This window comes from Mesitornis unicolor, unplaced genomic scaffold (assembly GCF_000695765.1).
Source record: "Mesitornis unicolor isolate BGI_N332 unplaced genomic scaffold, ASM69576v1 scaffold8202, whole genome shotgun sequence".
Classification (NCBI taxonomy): domain Eukaryota; kingdom Metazoa; phylum Chordata; class Aves; order Mesitornithiformes; family Mesitornithidae; genus Mesitornis; species Mesitornis unicolor.
This window is the reverse complement of record NW_010168448.1, coordinates 19,698-40,188: the sequence shown is the minus strand read 5'-3', so window position 1 is coordinate 40,188 and position 20,491 is coordinate 19,698. Positions and strand designations below refer to the sequence as shown.

The 20,491-nt window shown below is 43.0% G+C and overlaps 1 protein-coding gene across 1 annotated transcript in view; it reads left to right on the top strand.

Annotated features, from left to right (window-relative positions):
• The window catches only part of LOC104533789 (serine/threonine-protein phosphatase 2A 56 kDa regulatory subunit epsilon isoform-like), a 59,421-nt gene that overhangs the window by 20,993 nt on the left and 17,937 nt on the right, over positions 1-20,491 (top strand). The window contains 1 exon segment of the mRNA XM_010179011.1: positions 14,351-14,547. Within this exon segment, the coding sequence (XP_010177313.1) occupies positions 14,351-14,547 (197 nt within the window).

Genomic DNA, 20,491 nt, shown 5'->3' with positions numbered 1-20,491 from the left:
AGGAAAAAATACTGTATTTTCCATTTGGTTTAAGGAAGGACACCAGCATTGCTTATTAGGCATAGTAAAAAAAAAAAAAGCTTAATTTGAAAATATGAGGTAATTTTGTGTCCCTCCTCTCAACCTGTGTATTCCACGCTGTGAACATTCAGAAAGCGTTAGGAGTTTCATTTGTTCTTATTCAGACATTTCTTACGGTCATCAATTAGTCCTAAAATTCTTCTACAAATTTGAATGAGTTCTTAACTTACATTAAGAAAGAAAACTTAATATTTTTTTTTCCCAGGTGCAGAAAGCCCAGAAACATAAAATGGCCCGTGATTATTACCTTAGACCTGCCCAAAGGTGAAGGTTAACGGCAGCTTGCTGAGCGGTGACAAGGGAAGGCCCGATGAATGGGGAAGGGGGACAACCGAGAGAGGTTGTTGCTCAGGCACAGGATTGGGAAGCAGAGGGAACTGGGCAGACCTGTTGGATCAGCTGGGCTCTATCAGGTGCCTGCAGTGGAGGGGAATTGCAGCTTCCCAGTACCCAAACTGGGTCGGGTGCAGAGAAGCGGAGAGCTCTGCCCCAGTGAATTTATTCTGCAAGTGAGAGGAGGGAAGTGCTACTGCAGGCAGTATCTGAGCTTGCTGTAATATCTAAACCACTTTTCCCTCAGCTTTTTTAACTCTGCACTTTATAACACTGGAAAAACGAGGAAGAAAATTCAGGGGTTACTTAGTATGTGCTGTGACTTGGAGATGGTGACAATGTGGAGAAATCATAATAAAATGTTATTCCTGACCAGGTGAAGTACATTACTGTGCAATAACAGAATTTTGTTTGCCTTACACATACTTTTAATCAGGAATACTGATGCATAAACTTGCATCTGTCTACAAGCTTGTTGAATTTTTGAGTAATTTGTTTATTTTTTTTCAGGTGATGTGAGCTATTGAAGGGAGGGCCGGGGGTAAAATACTTGCACCGTGAGTGCCCTAAGGTGGTGCCGATGCCTCAAGGGAGGATTATCTCATAGTGGGCAGAGCAGTGCCCAAAGCAGAAGAACCTGCTATTCTCCTCTTTGTTGCACAAGCGGCCTTTTTTAGTTTCCTCTGCCTTGCTGTATCCTGATCGAAACCTCACATTAGACCAAGGAAACCTGTGTGTCTGGGTCAGGCTGTGTGCAGTGAGAGAGGGCAAACTGGGCTGCTCTTTGCATCTCATCTGAGTGAGGACAACCAGCTTGGGAGAACTCATGTGTTGGCCTGTACTCAACCTGGAGATGATACTGAAATGGCAGAAAAGCCCCGGGGGCAGTAGAGACCTGTGGGCCCAAGCCAGGAGGGAGGTGTGCTGGGTGGATGCGTGCCATGGAAAGTCAGCGGTGTCCTCTCCTGCAGCTGAGCCCAGCCCGGGGCGTTTGGACGGGTTGGAGCTGAGTACCACCAGAGATCGCTTGGGTCTCTAGGCTTGTCACAGGCTGACGTAGCTCTGAGGCTCTCACCTGCCTCAGAGATCAGAGGACAGGAGCTTCCTGTAAGGTGATCAACAACCATCAGGCAGAAACTGTGCAGAAACTACTTTGGCTGTGCCTGAACATCCCGTGGAGAATGGGAGGATGTAACTGGGAGTAACCACGTCCTGTCCCATCACAGTCGTGTCCACAGCTAAAAACTCCCGTACATTTTTTCGAGCATTTTGGATCAACAAGCATGAGGTGTGGGAGTTAAAGTGAGAGGGATGCTCTTGAGGTAGGTTCTAGGCTGCAGGTTGCCTGGTGCTCCTGTGGGCTCTGCTTGTCCTGCAGGGACTTGCTCTCCCTCTGCTCGCTCCCCACTCCCGCCAGGCACCGAGCGTCCCTCACAGTGCGGTCATGGGAAGCAGGGATTCCTCATTGGGGCACCATGCATTTGAACCCAGATACATGTACATGCCTTTTCTGTAATATAATTAACTTGAGTTCTTGCTGTCCGTGTTCATTCTGTTTGGCAGAATCACATTTAAAGCAGATCCTTTTTGCCTTCCTTTCAAGTGAAAAGATGTTCCTTTCTCAGCAGAACAAACCATCACAGAAGTATTCGGTTTCTCATTTGAAGAATAAATGATTTCAAGTTCTCTTGGGTCCACATGGAAAAAGTACTCCATCGTTTTACCGGATGCTGTGCTCTCCAAAACATCCCATTTTTTAAAATGCCTGTTTCTTAATTATCCACAGCTGAAGGCCCTTCCCTTGACTCTTGGCAGCCTGTACAGTCCTTATGGGGTGGAACGGGATCTTTGTTTTGTCCTAGGAAATGGGACGTATTTAATGCCAGTATTTAACTGCATCCAGAATTACTGATCTGTCAGAAAGTTCTGCTTTTAATTTTTTTTTCTGTTCAGGACATCCGATAGTTGCATTCGTGTTGTCAAAAACACATGCTCTGTTTGTCTGTGGTAACCTCGGAATTTCTAGAAGGAATTCATTATATTGGTATTAAATGACTGCGGTCTTCATTAGTAAAAATGAGTCAAGTTCTCTTAATAAAATGGTAATTTTCTCATTTCTGTTCTGTATTTCTGAAGTAATGGCTTTTAAATACTCAGCATTTAAATTTGCCTTTCTAGTGGAATAATAAATTATTATGATGACTGTAAAGTAATTTAGAATGAATTTAGATAATTTAGTTATTTACTTTTCCCAGTGTTTTCCTGGTAAAAGCTGCCTAACCAGTCTGTCTGTCTTGTATCTGTTTTCCCTCTTTGTGCCAATTTGGTGGATAACTCTGCAGCAGCAGAATAGTTGGGAGGAAAGTCCAAGATCCCTCAGGTTACCTTTTCATGCGCAAAGTGATCAGCAGCAAGCTGGGCTCCCTGAGTTGTCTGAAGCGTCGTTTTGTGGCTGTGCATCCAGCTTTTTTGTGTCATGCAGATAAGAGAGAAGTCTGTGTGGAAAAACACCTGTTCAGGAATGGGTTGCTCATAATGTGTGTGTGTGTCACTGGTTGTTTCACTCTTGGAAAATCTAACTTTGTATTGGTTTTCTGTCTCGTTTTCTTTTTTGGTAGATCTGTGCAGGTTTACAGATTGCTGTGGGTGATATGTTGGGAGTATGAAAAGACAGGTGAATAGGTAGAATACAGCTGGTCGCTGGTGCTGCTACAGATACTTCCTGTTTCCTGTGGTGCTTCCTTACAGGATTTAGAACTCGAAATGCACAATAAAACTCCTATGCAGGAAAGTAACTACTTTAAAAAAAAGTGTGTGAATGAATTTACTATAGAATCTTAAAGGCTAAAATCTGCTTAATTGGTACTGAACTCTGGGCTTCATCTTGCATGGGAACAGATTTACTGGAAGCTTCCTCCTCTGGATGAATGCAAGTATGAGACATTGAGATTCCTCAATGCAGCAGCTTAGAAGGAGTTACTCAAGAGGTTACTTTTCCAGTTGTGACTAAGGGCCAATTAGCAGCATCCGGAATGAGACGGCAGTGCCTAGGTAAAAATAGATGGCATTTGGAGAAGCTGGGGGCTGCCTGGGAGAAGGTCTTCAGCTGCAGGCTGCGAGAAGCGAGACAAAGAGGCGATCTCCAGCAAGGAGAATTACAGACATGGCTGTGAGAAACTCCACGAGCAGGCAAAGGTAGGAGCAGCCCAGAGCAATGGCAAGAAGTGATATCAAATTGGACACTCGAACTGAAGGGCCTCTGCTGCCGAGGAATGCCTGAGCTGGGTTCTTCACTTCGCTCCTGACAAGAGAGAGAATGCTGGCATCGATATGAAAATGAAACAAGCTGTAGCATCCTCTGAAAATGACAGGAACCAGAGGAGTGGGCGTGAAGCTCGCTAGATTGTTAGGTCTTATGTTAAGGATTGATACTTTAATGCGTCTGCCAGAGGAAGGAGTAAAGCACACACAAGTGCTGCTTCAGTCGGTTTACCAAATAATGAAGTAATATGACAGGTACAGGGAGGGGAACTTGATGGCCTGGGATTGTATTTTACTTTTGAGCCTTTCCAGTTTTAACTTCATCTTGTGACCGCAACGGTTTCGACCGTCCTTCTCTTGTCATTTCTGTAGGATACTGAACTATCCTGGATTAGTGTAGTTTAAAACTCCTTTGTTCTCCACTGACCTACTTTGACTGCACGGTAGCTGTTGGATTGGGAAAGGGCCATCTGTACATGTGCCCGCAGATACAGCCTGACTGTAAAGTGAAAGAGGAACTGAAGTTCAGTGGAGGTAATGACTTAAAATACTGTTATTGTACATGTACATGTGCTACTTGTCATTTGATAATGTTTTAGGGAATCTGATATTCACTATCAGATATGTACCTGAAGTCCCATCTTTAAATACACAGAGGATGTGTGCAAGTTCAGAGTTCTTTGTAGTGGTCCAATAGTGAGCCTGCTGCTTTCTAAAAAGCATGAGCAAGATCAAGAATGCATGGTCCGATACAAAGCATGTTTGCTGTGTTGTGCTTTCTTGATTAGTGACCTGTACCTGCAAAGACTCCATAAAAAAGCCTTTTAAAAATTATGCTGATTCAGCAGTAGTGTATTTGGATCACCTCACTTCTGGCAAGCTTTCAGACTTACCTCTGTATGTGTAAACTGGCAAAATGCACACTTTTCCTACTGAGTTTTTCTCCATTAATTTTTCTTGGAATACTTAACCGATGAGGTTGCTCTTCCTTTTCTTGGTTAGTAAGCAGTGAGCTTTCTGCCAGTTGGAGCGAAGGTGTAATCGCAGTTCTGGTGAACCGGCGTTCCCATGGGCTGCAGCTTGACTGGGGTGCCAGCTGAGAGGGAGTTTGTCACGGCGGTACAGCTGAGGATAAATACTGTTAGTAATCTAACTTATCATCTCCAGTAGACAAGCACCTTAACTAATGAGTAGTTTGGAGGAGATAGAGAGGGTAGCAGTCGAGTACTGTTTGATAATCACATAGGAGAGTTTTTAATTATGTTTAACGCCTGAACTGTTAGGTCTGGTTAATCTTCGTAGCAGTCTAAACCAATAAAGTTTTGCAGAGTGACTTGATGCGCAGCAGAGCGGTCCCTTTGGGTACGTTAGTGACACGATGTGACCTTGTCTGTGCAGTTTTTGGTTTTCTCAGACTTGTTTGAGTCTTAAGAACTTAATATTTGACCCATTACAAATGCTTATTTTTAAAGGTAATGGTCACATTGCAGAGGGGCTAGGTAATCTCTAGAGAAATTCACTTCAGGTGCCAAGGGCCAGTGATCACCAGACAGGTTTGTCTGTGCGGCAGCAGATGGCGTTTCTGAGGGACAAAAATCCTGATGGTTGATAAGCAGGCATGCAGGTAAATATATTCAGCCAAAAGAAAACGGCATTTTTTTATTCAGCATTTTTGGAAGAAATCACAGGTGAAGACTGTATGAAAAAAATTCCCTGCACGTTATGGTAACGTAAGGCTATGATAAAGGTTGTTCTTTAGACAAGCATTCAGAAATGCCCTCTGTAACCTTGTGTTGGGGAGATAAAACGTCTACGCCATGTGGGATTCAAGCAGTAAAATATGTTACTGAGAAGAGAGAAAAGTTTCCTGACATACTACATCAGTCAGATTTTAAAGTTTTAGCAAAAGTACCCGGTGTAGGTATAACAGAGCAGTGAACTCTAGATGTGAATGATAATTACTAGTAAATGAGTCTCATTTACTTGATTTTAAGACTGGTAACTTGAGGCGTGCGATTCTGTGCTGAAGAAGATCCTATTTTTAATGGGATAGCTGGTATTTTTACATAGACATATGCCGTGATAATACAAATAAAATATCCAGCGTAACACAGACTGACTTCACAGGTTAGGAGCTAACTTCACTAGCTCACAGGGGAGTATTATATAAATGTCGTGGTTTTCCCTTCTACTGGTGAATTGTTCCAGATCCTGGAGAATCCGAAGATCGAGAGGCTGCTGTAGACAAGGTCTAGGATGGAGATAGATACCTGTGCACCGGGGCACGTGGGAGAGCTCTGCAGTAACTGCAAAGGCAAAATAAAATAAAGCAGATTTATTTATTTTCTGACATTTAGACAGATCTGCTGGGCTGGGCCATATGAGGAAGGGCGTTCCCCTAAGCTAACAGCTTGACTACTGTGAGTTACTGTCAGAAGGTACTGAGTGGCATCGTCTGAGCCTTGCAGGTGACCGTATCTCGGGGCTGCGGTCGAGCCTAAGCACCGGGTGGCCTTGTGCAAGGAAGGTGTCTTGAAGGATGGAATGAGGTGTTAATCCCCTTTCTTGACAGATAAACCACGTTGGTTGCTTGTGCATGCAAAGTCCGCACGTAGCATCTTTGAGTAATGCTTTCTAGTTTCTCAGTTGGCAAGGAGATGTCATCCCAGTGTGCAGATCAGGATGCACCTTCAGGGTTTTTTGGGTATACTTATTAATCTTGTCTCTTTCTCGCACAAATACAGCAGCTTACACGTGTGCTGTTCCTCGAAATTTTTAGTCTGTTACACACATTGCTCCCTCTGTGGAGAGAATGAGAGCGCAAACCTGTGATTGCAGAGTGCAGTGCTGGAAAATACTGGGAGACTGTTGTGGTAAATTAGCACAAAGTAGAGGATGTTCCTGACTAAGTTTATACTACCACATGAGAAGGGAATGGAAGTTATGTTTTCAGGGTTCAATTAAACTCTTCAAAATGTATAAATGGGGTTATAGAGATCTGTATTTCATATGTGCTTATATTATTTAAGTTAATAAATGTAAATATTTTAAAATAGAAGCTTGAGATCTTAGACTGCGGGCTGTGTATGTAGAATAGCTCGATCTTAATGACTTCTTTACTGGAGAATGAGGCACTCCTGTGACTTCTGAGCTGAATTAGTGGGTCTGTATCAAGCAGAGCAGCAGTCCTGGCGCTTGTTCTGATCCCGTTTGGATGGGGGTTATGGTTGCGGTGGTTGGGCTTTCCTGTGCTCTTGGTTCTTTTTTTTTTTTCAAGCACCTAAGTGCTTCTGAATAAGCTTTGAACACATTTCATAGAGCAGCTCTGTAGTGTGAGCAAAATGAATATTGTGTATTTTTATTTGGACTCCTGGCAGTTTCAGAGCACTTACTGAGCAAGATAGGGGTTTTGCACTCTTTCAGGAAGCATGTTGAGCTATGTAACTTCATCATGATTTCAATATGTACTTAATGCATCAGACAAAGAAATTCCAGTGCAAATCTTGAACTGCTCAGTGGCCGCAGTTGGAGTGGAAGTTAGCTGTGAGATTGCGGCATTGTACTTGTGGTGTTAAAGTTAATGATCAGTGCAGAGCTACAGCTTCTCGTGTCATGTAGAAAAAAGTTGTGATCTGGTAAGAATCTTACCAAAAGGAAGCCAATAATCCTCTTAAGGACTCTTCTGTCTTAGGTCAGCAGGCCGTCGTGGGGTTTTTTGCAGTGGTGTTTCTTAGTAGTCTGGAACTTGTAAACAGTGTTCTGGTTCTTAGATTTGTCGCTATCCAAGGAGTTTGGAAGCCATGAAATGTTCATTACAAGTTGCTAGTCTTGCCACTTTCTGATATTCGCCATTAATTTACAACATCATAAAAGATTTGCACGCAATGTAGCCAGATAAAGTTGAAACTGCCGTGTAAGCCATCATTCTCTCCGAATTGAACAGGAACAAAGTATAAGAGAAGTAATACGAGCATAGCACAAGGTTGAAATAACGAGCCAAAACGTGTGTGTCTGTTGACATCTGTGCTCCGCGAAGGACTTTGGAGTGGATGGAGGATGGCAGAGCCCTAGACACGAGTCAGGCAATTAAAAACACACTGAAAAGCAGCCTGAAGGACTGTTGGTGACTTTAAAGGAAGGGAAGGCAGCAGTCGGGTGACCCAGTGGAGCACCAAGTTACTATTGTTTGGCTTTGCCATACACCCGTAATTGGAGAAGTCACTTGGAAAGCTGATGCCATGGCGTTCCTGTCTCTGGTCTTCGTGATGCATTTTAGGGCAGAGGAGCTGAGCAGCTTATTTTGGATTTGCGTTTGTTCAGCCTGTATCTTTTGCTATTCAAACATCTGCAGAAGAACCTGGCTTTAACTCTGGTGAACAGCTCCTCCTGGTAACAGCTGAAAGGAACCAGTGGAAGGCTCAGCTCTGGAGGCATCACCAGCTGGAACTGAGCAAAGGCGTAAGGAGTGATACTTCACTAGTCCTGGAGTCTCAGAAATCCCAGCTGCAAAGACTTTTCATGTAGAGCCATGACTGATATAACTCTTTCATAATGGATTTGTCATATTAGGTTAGTGATGAGTAAGAGTGCTTCACCTTGTAGAACCTAGGACACCCTGGAAGCTCTCTGCTCACTGGAGGCTGACCGTCCTTTCGCAATGACTATGGATGTAGTAGTATTTTGCTATGGCTCATCAGTAGCTTTGACAACCAAGCTTGTGGTCTTGGTCTGCTTCCGGGTTGAAAGATGTTCAAGGCACAGACACCATTGGTGTAGCTGGTGATGGGATGAGCAAGAGTTGGTCACAGGTCGACGAAGCATAGCCCAAAGGAAGCTTTTCACTGAAACCTCGAGTGCCGTGGCTCTGGGTTGAGCCGTGTGGGTGACAGTGAGGAGCCTGAGCCATTGCCTGCACCGTGCCTGCTGTGGAGGTTGGTGAGGAGTTTCATTGAAGTTTCAGAAACTACTGAAAAGTAGTCAGTTTGATTTTAAGTCTTGCTCATGTGGTGAAGGAACTGGCAGCCCTTCATCCGTGGGGTCTGTTAAGCATCTGAAGCTTGTAAGATTTTACATACATGAGTAAAGGCAGAGTTTTGATTAATATATTTAAAAGTATATCTATGCTGTAAAATCTTGGCACTGTATCTGAAGAATAGTGATGCCCTGTGTCCTGTGTTGCATTTATCATGCATTTTGAATGTGCTGGAAATAGTTTGTTAATGTTGTGCTTTTCTTTTTGTGTGTGTTCACTCATGAAAGTCAGCTTGAGTTTGTCCCACTGTGTTTACTGCTGTGTGAATAACGTTGGTACTGGTTTGACTTTATACATGAGGCACACAGTGCCTAACTGGTGCCCTGCCTGTGTAATTACTACGTGTAGAGAATGGGTTGGGAAAACGACTTTGAAAAAAGCACCTACTATAAATGAATGATTACTGACTTCATAAAGCATTCATAATATTGACAGCCAGTCAGGAAAATTAAATGAATGCAATCAGGACAGAAATTACTTTTCTCGAGAAGTGTGTGTAAGACAGAGGGCAAACATTTGTTCTTGTTGGCATCTTAAGACCAATCTTGTGCTGTGAGAAGTGGCTTATAGAAATGTGGCTTGTCATGTACTGGGGTGTGTGTGAGCGGCTCTGGAGTTAGCGAAAGCATTGACCTGGGTGTTGCTACAAGTGAACTTCTCAAGGATGACCAGCAGGCTCTCAAATTCAAATTTGCAAGCTTTCCTTGAATATAAACTAGAAAGTTAGCTTCTTATAAAATAGAATCTCCACAGTGACCTCTCAGAGGGACAGAGGTGGACATGCAGAGGTTTATGCTTTGTGCAGGCAGGTCCGTGCTGCAGTCGTCGGGTACGTTGGTGGCTTGGTGAGTGCCAGCAGAGTGGGCAGGGTTTGTTTAGGTTTTTGACGCTTTTTTTGGCACAAGGTGATATTACTTAACTAGAACAATAATAATCCTGGGTTTATTTAACGGCTGGAAGATGCAGACTGAAGAAAAATTGGGGAATTATTTTGCCATTAGAGAGAGAACATAGGAAACAATCTCGGTGTGTGGGGATGAGTGCATACAGAGTTCTCAGGTGTTGGGAAATTATAAGGAAGTTCTTAAAATGATGTGAGGAGAAGTTACTGTTAATCTCTCTGTTCTGGCATACTACAGTTCTAGTACATTTCTACTTTTCATGCTTAGCGTGGTGTCTGCTTTTACTGTCATACCAGAAGACGATGCAAACACCGTCTTCAAGTGAATTAGTAACGTATATACTGGAAGCAGTAGCTATTCTGAGGGCATCTTGATTATTAATAAATGTTCTGATGGTATTTGTGTGGGTGCAGGGTATCACGTGTGAGCACATCCCTTCTTCCCTTCTTCACGTCCCAGCATTACAACCTTCGTGCCAAAACTGCAGGCTGATGAAGTGGATCAGAGACGGGTTCAGGTGTTTTGGATCTCCCCCTTGAATATTCACTGCCCCTGGGATCACTCATTGCTGGTCTGGTGCATGCTTGTAGTTTTCAGTGATCCAAAATCAGTTACTTGTGAATCACTTTATTGAGGTATGAACGTAGTATAGGCACGAATATTTTTAATATACGTTAGAGACTTGCAGTAAAGACATGCCATCGGATTCTTACTTCTTCATTCGATTAAAGTGTGCAGAAGGCAGAGACTGCAGATGTGACTGAATAGAAGGGATGGGCTGGTTGGATTAGGATTATTTTGGAAAGAGGCTATTAAGAGAGGAACTGAGTGGCTGTGGCCGTTTTAGAGTTAGTATTGCAACGCCTGCAGTAACCGTTCTTCGTGTTTTAAAAATTTACAGTTCTTTCTGTCAGTTTTTCTGATAACTTTATAAACTTGTTAAAGGCTCTGATTCTGTCTTGATTATGATTGTTCAGGTGTTTCAGTACTTGCTCTCATGGCGCCAATTTCCTTTGAATCTGTGAATGCTCGGTGTATTTCAAAAGCTCTATATAGTTCTGAACGCTAGAGAGAAAAGTGACAAGCTTGGAAATTAACTCCTAGCAGAGACCTGAAGAGGAGGAGAGTTCTCACAGCCACCCAGGTGGAAGCTTTTCTTTCTTTAAATTTGGACTTTAATGAGTGTGTTCGCTCCTGTGTGCTGAACATAAACCACACGTGCCACTCAGTAGTGTCCTGTTGATTTTGTTTGGTGGATTGTTAAAGTATTGCAGGTATTTACACAGATTTATTAGAGCAGTTGTTCAAGTTTTGGGTTTTTTTCAGCTGAAAGTAGATACAATGTCAATAGTGCAGGTTATTAAACTTTGGGGCCTACATTTTTGGCTGCACATTAACACAAGAGTAAAATGTTGCAGAATTCGTTGAAATCTGCTGAGAAGAAAACAATCTGGTATTTTTGACCACCCAACTGTGGACACCTGTAGGGAACTGCATGTTTTGCTCCAAGTCCTTGCACTAGGGAGTTCAGCTCTGGGCTGGTGCTGAGTGGCTCTGTACCCCCAGTACCAGTGTGCTCCCTGCTCCAGAAAGGTCCATTCTTGCCCATTTCCCAGTAATGTTCAGTGCTGTGAAAGGGGCATTACAGGATCAAGGAAAACACACACACACACACACAAAAAGAAACCCCAGACCCCCACAGAACCCCAGACCAGCTGACGGGGTGGTCTCTGTGGGAAGCTCGGGAGCATGGAATACGGATTTTATTGATCTCCGCTGCCATTTTCTTGTGCTGTGCATCTTGAGACCCGTAACGTTTACTCCCATGTACTTTTCTTGTTCTCACGTGGAGAAAACCTAGGTGTTACCTCTTCCCAAAGCACCCTGAATTCCCAAGAACGATGGAGAATATTGTTGCATGAAACTTCTGTTTTATTTTGCAGTGTGACTGGCAGCTTGCTTAATAAAGACAAGCAGATACGGCCAAAACAGCTGGGTTTTGGATTTTTATCTGTGGGGCCTTGGGCTTTTTTTTGTTATTTATTTGTGGGTTTTCTGTTGGTTTTTCATTGTTGTTGCTGTTTGCCCTTACATTTCGCACAGCTCGTTGGTGTAGCAGTGCTGGCATGAAACCCACGAAGTGTTCTAGAGTGGTGTTTCTTGAGAAGAGCTTAATGACATTTTTCGTTTTGTTCCCACACCTCCAGATACTTGAACTGCAGGAGCAAAGAAAACAAACTTTGTTGGGTATTTGAATGCTTTAGTAACTGTTAAATTTGTGTTTAATACCTACCCTACCTCAAACTGAGTATAATCTTGAGTCGTTTGAGCCTGGTTCTAACTTGTACCGAGTTCTATCTTGATGGATTCCCATTTGATTTCAGCCTGTGTTTTTCCTTGACTAGGACATCCTCGTTGGCCAAACTAAGTGTGTGCAAGCCTTATAGTAAAATGCAACCAAGCCCCCATCATGTTCATGTAACAGCACCGATTTTATTGATACCACTGACATGTTTTCAGGTTCTGTGGGGTATTACAGATACCATGAGAAGGAGTGGAAGTTAGAATTAAAGTTAATACTCTTGGCAGGTAACCAAGTGCACTTTTACCTTTCTCTCTCTTTTTTAGCTTGCTTTTACACTCTCTCTTTTGGAAGTAAATGTTAATGAATTAATTGTTGCCTGCTTGCTAATAACAGTGAATACTGAAGTCCCGTCTCCTTTTCTGTGTTACCTGAAGACAGGTAATCAAGCCAGCAGTCACAGGAGCTTTTCTTCCCCGGCCCCTTTATCTCCTGTCGGGCTGTAACCTTAGAAAGGTCGCTAGTAGAAGTGGTCTTTTCTGTAATGGGCGAGGGCTGATGACTTTCTCTGACTCCTTGGCTTATCTTGGGTTTCAGCATTGCCTGCTGTGAGGCATCTGAGCGCACCTGAGGCACCTGGTCAGTGGAGCAGCTTTAGGGTGGTTTTGGGACCTTCCGTTTTCCTCAGGTGTTTGGAGCGGGCCGTTTTCCCACGTTGCTCTTCTCGTCGGGATTCTGCAGGACCACATTTCTTCCACAGATGACTGTACCCTGTGGGAACGTGGATAATTATGGTGATACAAAGTGTGGTGTCAAAACCATACCACTACTATTGTCCTCTCAGTTTGCTGCTGTAGAGCTTAGGCGAGCCCAGTGAGTGTGAGATTGGTGTGTGCTGCCTGGTATCGTCAATTAAACTTCACCAAGGTCTTGGTTGTTCTCCGTGGGATGCAGGTTGTTAACCTGTTGAATCCTGTCACCGCCGCAGTGCTGTGAGCAGAAGAATGTTGAATGAACTGTTGTGCTTTACCACGTCAGGTCAGAAAGCACGTCGCATCTTTATTTGCACTGCAAGCTGTATTTATTCTTTCCAGGGTTTAAGCAATGCAGAGAGTTGATGCGAATGCCTCGGGGTCCTTGCATCTCTAGCAGTACTTTTTAAACTATGCAGCTGTATACTGTGACCTTGTAATATTTTATAGGTCTGTGAACTTGAAACTAGTAACTGTTGTGTACGTGGTTTTAATTATAGCAGATTCGTGGTACTTTGCCCTTAAAACTACTGTTCGGCTACTGACAGCTTCCAGTGTTTGCCAGATATTCCTTTAGCCTGACATACTCTTGTGTCAACTGCAAGAAGTATGGTCTTGGGCTGGCTTTTTACTACTCTGTCCACCATCATCACCAGTGCTTCACTGTTAAAATGTTTCTAGCTGAAATCAGTGAAATTTTTCATGTACGTGTTGTGTTGTGTCTTGGGAGGTCGCTCGCTGGATTCTGGTCCTGACGGAGCATTTGTGCCTTTAAGAAACCAAAGAAGCAGCAGCTCAAAGGCAGTGAAGTGCCCCGAGTCTGAGGATGCACTTCCAGAGTAGAAACGCTTATTTCATTTCTGCGACTTTCTGCTGTTGTTAGCCTCTTGTGTACACGGACATCGGATAAACTGAGCTTCCTGTGTTCTCTTTTGATGCACTTGGTGACCTAATAAACCACTAAGAGGCAGACATTCCTTGTATTATTTTATGAAGTCTTTTATCTGCTGAGAATTAAGTAAACAGAGCAAAAGTAGTAAGTAGTGCGTTCCGCTTAGTCTGTTGTACAAGCACATACTGTTGTTCTGTGTGAAAATGTTCCTCTTAACACACGTTACGTGTTCATGGCACCACAGAAAGCCCTCGCTGTGTTTCAGGGAGGTGGATTGTGCTCTGGAAAGTGTCAACAGTCTGAAAACGTGTCTGCAGAATTACAGTCTTGCTGTGTGTCCCTGTACATGTTCATGTATATTCGTATAGAGTTCTAAATGATGCAGTGTTTTTAGAAATAGAAATTAATCAAGCTGGATCTGTTTGGCAGTCCTGTCGCCCTTTCTGGAGCGTAAGTGAATGGTGCTGCGTGTCAGCCTCCAGTGGAAGCCGTGGTGTGTCGTGGAACTAAGGCTCGAACGCTGGTGTGTTTGCATTCTCCACTTCAGCCTGGACATTCTGGATGAACTTTATTTCCTTAGTAGTGGGGGATGATTGTATTGCTTTTACAACATGTTCAAGATCTCAAACACGCAATAATAACGCAGTTCCTATAAGGGATTGGTTTGTTAATCTGAGCTCTGTTTTACAAAATGTGTATGAATGCTGCTTTCCTTTGAAACTGATCTTCACAAAGAAATCCTGTTTTGTGTAATAAGATGCCAGACTCACAAAGATTTCCTTTCTTGTTTCATAGACGTTCCATCTTCAGAGCAGCCTGAACTGTTCCTAAAGAAACTTCAGCAGTGCTGTGTCATTTTTGACTTCATGGACACGCTTTCAGACCTTAAAATGAAAGAATACAAGCGCTCCACTCTTAATGAACTGGTGGACTACATTACAATAAGCAGAGGCTGTTTGACAGAGCAGACTTACCCTGAAGTAGTTAGAATGGTGAGTTCCTTCTTTCTCGTGGTCTCTTTAAACCCACTTGCAATTCCAGTTACTCATTGTGGGCGAAAGTGAACCCTGGAGTAGGTGGATTAAATGGGGCCCTTGGTTTGTATTTTCTATGAGACATCACTTGGGGACAATTCTCCAAAGACAAAAATATTAATTTCTGTATGTGCTTAATTAAAGTCAAGTGGATGATGGTTATTATAATGTCAAAAATGTACGAAAGGAATCCTGGATGGTTTCCTGATGGAGAAAGCCAACAGGCATAAAACCCGTCCCTCACACTTCCTCCCCCCTACCCTCCCTTTCCCCCCATATAAATAATGGAATAATTTTTGCAAGTTTCTTACCTTTCTTTGAACTTTACCTAAGCTCTTGAGTATATCCTTTAGGTGGAGATAGCTTAAAGTATGCATGGATGATGGTTTTTAAATAACAAATGCTAGAAATGTTGTACAGGATCAGGGTGAGAATGTCCTGGTTGTATTACGTGGATTCGTAGCGGCTGTCATTAGGGCGAGCAAGATTACTCAACAATAAATACCTTGTGTGTATAAATTGTCAAATAATAGTGTTTTCAGTGTACCAATGGAAACAGTGCCAGATGCCAGCTGTATGGTGAGGAACGTTCGTGGGGATTGGCGAAGTCAGACACTGCTCTAACACGTTGATTCTGCACTGCCATACGGAGCCCTTACAACCTGTTACCTAAATGAGAAGCCAATTAGTTAAATACACATTGGGTGATGTTGGTTTCCTGATGGTACTTTGTGATCATGAAATCCACTGGCTATGTACTGTGAGAAGGAAAACTTTAATAGAATTTACATGGCACTATATGTGCTCCGTATTTCTTTTCTGACACACAGATATGTGCTATGTGCTTGTCTGTGGTATTTAAAAAATAGCTGAAAATTGTGACAATCATCAAGCAGTTAACACTGAAGAGAAAAACCTAGAATTAAGGATATGTGGAAAAATCTTAATATGGCTTCTTTGTGTGTCTGCATTGTCAGAAAGCCTCTGTAATGGTGTGATCAGGTCCTTCCCCTTCTCCCCCACCCTCCCTCCCTCCTCCTGGACTGGGCCGCTCCTGTGAATGAGCTGTTCCAGTCTGTGGTGTTTGTTCAGCGTGTGGTCTGAGGCACCGCTCAAACACCAGTCTGAGCACGGAATCGCTCATTCTTCACTGAACTCTTCTGCTGGTGCTGCACTGGAGTATAGGAGTGGTTTGCAAATGTCAGTGTACTCTTATTTTTACCCCTTGTGATAAACAAGTTATGTCACAACCTTTGTATAGACAGGACACTGGTGCACAGGTAACTTCAGCAGAATTGGGTGCTCTTTCTGTGTGCAGAAGATGCCTCCAAGCTCCCCTCCTGGGAGATGTTTGGGGTTTTTTTAGTATTTCTGTTACTGAGGTTGTATTCACATTGACTTTGGTTATGGTTCTTTACTGCAGCAACACTTGTACAATAAAGACTCTCTTGTCTTAGTTTGGGCCCCAAGAAACAAGAAGAATTTGATCTGTAACTGCTCATAAAGTGCAATTTTCATAACAAATCATAGCCTATGATGCAATTTGACCTTGAACTGTAGAAGAGATGCAACCCCCCTTTGCTATCGTGTCCTGCTGTCCCTGCAGTCATTGTATTGATTCACAAAACAGGTTTTGTTGTAACGAAGTGATGCGTTGCCTAAATAGTTTGAAAAACATGGTTTTAATTAATTTTCTTAAATGTAGCCTGTAACTGTGATGTGGAAGAGTCACTGGAAGTGAAGATCCAGTGTGAATTTTTCCAGTGGATTTCAGAGTTAGTTGCTTTTCAGAGCTTCAGGAATTCCAGTGTCAGCTTATTTTTGATGGAAAACTGTTCTATCTTCTTTTCTCCAGTGTTCCCCTGATTCTGTCATTGCCTCATGCCCTTCCTTATCCAACTTTCTTCTGCCATGCATTTTGGGCTCCAGTGCTGAGCTCCAGCTAAGCAGGGTACTTGAGAATATTCTCAGGTCCTGTGTGTGGCTGCTCAGTGGTCCCTGGCTACCCAAACCTGGGTTTTTTTACAAACAAAAAGATGCCTAAATAATTAGGGAAGTGGACATGTTTTTTTTCTAAATAGTTTCCTGAGAAAGTTGTAATAATATTTGAGATTTGTAAGAAACTCTAGCCTGCTGCAGACACCTGTGTAAGCGGTCGCAGGGCTGGAGTCCCTGTCACAGCGGCACAGTCGTGGTGGATGTGCTGTTGGAAGAGCACCTTGGCTGTGTTCGTGTGAGCAGGCTGCTGTGCTCCAATAGTGAATTCATGTGAGTGCATCCGTGGCAAAGGCATGAATAATTTCTGTCAATCACCCAGCGAATGCTGATGTGATGTTTCTGCTGAGCCACATCATCGGGGCTTCCGAGCGCTGCAGGTATTTGTGTTGTGCGGATAGGCTGTCTGGTAAAAATGCTGTTTTTCCACCTGGTCTTTGCCCGTAAGAGCAGGACATCTCTATCACTTTGAGTGCAGTTATGCAGGCCCTAGAGGGACAGGTAGGACTCCTAATATTACATAAAGTAAGTTTCCAGCACATGCTGCCTGGTGAACAGATGACATTAGTCACTGTGCTGAAGCATCGTGCTTGGTGGAACTCGTTCTTTGCAGTAAGCGCATTTCTTGTTTCGAGCAGAATTTTGCTCGTAGTTGTGCAGAGACAGACACAGTTGTCTCCATGAGCGCAGCTGCCACCTTGATCTGCTTTCGAGGATTCCCATCCAGGTCTCCAGCTGCATTCCCAAAGGAGCTGTCACGCTGACATCTCTGCCCTGTCGTGACTGAAGAGAACAGCAGCACCCGTGTCCTGGCCCTGTTGACGGCCTCGCAATTGTCACGGGAGTGCTTGGATTGAAATGCCACTAGCTTAAAACTGATCAAAACGGAGCAGCAGTGTCCTTTGTCCCTTGGAAAGGTCTCCTCCCTGTTGTGTTTAGTGTTCATGAATCCAGGAATTAGTATTTTTTGCTTGGCCTTTTGGGCTACTGTGATTTGGAGTATTGTGAACAAGGGAAAAAGAAGCTTTTTTGTGAGTTTCGGCATACTTCGAGAGCAGAAGAAAGGCCTAACAGTCTGAGGCTGACATACAAAAAGTTACTATTGTTTATAAAGAGGGGTTAATGGCTGAAGTGCTTTCTTTTCTTAATTATCTAAAATACCAAAAAAAGTACCATCTGTGGAAGAGCTGTTTTTGGTTTACAGTTTTACAGTATACGTATATACTGGTCTTCTCTGTGACCCAGGAGTTTGGCTTCATAGACACTAGGATAGAAAAAGGTTGCGTGCAAAATTCTTCAGCATCTGATATTTTTAATTACTTCTGAAATGTGATGATCTTAAGATGTGAGAGTTTGAGAAACAATCATTTGTGGTAGCCAGCGTAACAGCTCCTGGATATTTTCACTGCCAGTCGTCCCAAATTCATGCCATTGAAACGCCGATCCCTAATCGTAGTGCCACGTATTTTCATCTTGTTCTCTTGAGCATCTCTTGAGATCTTGTTTATAGCTGAACGTGAAATCACTTGGCTGTTTGTCAGCCTGTGCGCACGTGCACTTCGTTAAACCACTCTCTTTAGCTCGATGTGCACATACAGATGTGTTTGGCATGCTACTGATTATTCAAAAAAAGACATGAAATAAAATTGAGTTTACTAATGGCCACCAAAGCGAGCTGCAGTGGCCTCACCGCCGTCATCAGTCTCAGTTGATGGGGAGAGCAGCTGGGATTTGTGCTAATGGCCATAAGCTGGACAGATTTATTCAGGAGGGTGTTGCTGGGCGCGCTTGTCCTGCAGTCTGGTGTGCTGCTCAGAGGGCGTGTGACACGCCGCAGAACTGGGCTGCTCACAGGAAAAAGGGCCCTTGCCAATTAAACCACACTGTTAAGAGGGAAATGCCAGTAATGTGACTTTATGAGCCAATAATTGGACACTTAATCTAAAATTTGCTCCAGTCTGAGCAAAACATGAAGGCTTAAACTAATGGTGCAGGTTTTGCTGGTAGATTAAGCAATGGCAGTTGAATGAAATAAATGTTTGTTGTTATCTGTGGTATCCTAAAGGGTGTTTGTAGCAGAGCTGTCTGTGTTTGCTGCGCATTAAGACATAGATTGAGGAAATGGATTTCTCTCATTTAAAAAAATCAGATGGGGAAAATTGACAAGCTGTTCAACTGAGAAGTCGGGATGAATCTCTGTTGGTGAGCACCATTTCAGCTCCAGTCGTAAACCCAGCCCCTGACGTTCACCATGGCCTTTGTGCAACATCTGCGAGGGCCGTCAGCCCGTCAGAGCTGCGGAAGCTTTTTGGAGGTGCACCTTTTAGAACGGAGCAGGAGCGGTTTGCTCTCCTCTTGAGTGCAGAAATGCCATTCGCTTTCTGTTGCTGTCTTTGTCTTTTCTGTAACGATGAATCCAGTGAAATAAGAGTGTGATCTCCACAGCCGAGTGAAACATCTGTTAGATGTTCTGTGGCTCAAGCTGTGTTGGGCAACACAGTGAAAGAAACTTGGTTAAATGAAGACCCAAATAAATACAAAAAATTGCATTTTAAAGGTCAGATTCTGTTTTTTTTTCTTTTTTTCCCATCTTTCTACTGTCATAAACCTAGAGGGATTGCATCCCCTTCACTGCAGGTTTGGCTCAACAAATGTGAGGGCAGAGTCTGCTCCAGAGGTTTTTTGTGACAGACCTGCTAAACATAGAGAATATCTCGGTGAGCCATGACTTTTTTAGCATGATAAGGACCCTATTTTTAGGAAGTGTTCTAGCTGTTAGACTTCATAGGCATTATGAACTTCCTTATTTTCTATAGCTTCAGCTGTAGCTGATGACTAAGTATGACACCCTGCTTGCTGAATATTCATCCTGTTTAGGGTTTTCCATGTTAAAATGTTCTTGGAGAGAGATTTTTATGCAAGTCCATCTATATTCACTCTTACCTTTCTGATTTAGCAAAACCCCTGTGCATGTGTTTCTGTTGGTTCTCATACTAGTTTTAAAAATACAATACCAAGTGTCGTTTTTGAGTATAAAGGAAGTAAATAAAATCAAGAATTGGCAAATGATGTCTCTTTTCCAATATGAATTTTGCATAGCTTCAGGAATTATGTAAGATATCAGGAATCAATCTTGATTTCAACTTGAATCAGTAGAAGTTGCACGTTGTTTTGAACCATCTGAAATGGGGCAAGGAAGATTCAGTGTCCTCTGGCCTCCAGAAGTGGGCTTTGATTACAAGTTGCCGTGTGGATGTGCGCATGATGGAGCCAGCGTGCTATTAAAGTTTAGAACAAACAGACAGAAATCAGATCGTATTTCACATTCAGGATTTGTTTCTTTAATGTGAGGTTTATCAATTCTGCAAAAGCAAGAAAAGAATCTAACTTGGATTTCTTTCATGCATTATTTCCAAATTCCTGTTTGCTGCTTTTTATTATTCACATTCCTTACACACCTAATCTGTACAGAACCCACAAAGCTCATTAAAAGAAGAGACTCTGATGTTCTGTACTGCTCTCAAAAGCCCACTTGGAGGCAGCTCCTCTTGCAGCAGTTGTCCCTAATAATTTTTCCCAGCAGTGTGTAATTACATTTACCCGTACCCCTTGTTCCTCCTGTTGGTTACATAGGCCTTCATTCGTCCGGCTTAATCTGCATCATAGCACAGGGACTAGGTCTAAAGCAAGGAAATAAACTTGAAAAACATCTTTGTTCCAACAATTACTTGTGTCGACTGCAGCTTTATTTTTTTAATTTTTTTTTTTTTTAAAGGAGTGTACATCTCCACCCCTGTTTTGGCTGTGTCATCATCTTAAATGCCTTTGGAGCACTCTGTCTGTAGATAAGCACAGAGTGAGTCTTCTGGGGGGTTGTTTTCTTGGGGTTTGAGTTTTTTGGGTTGTT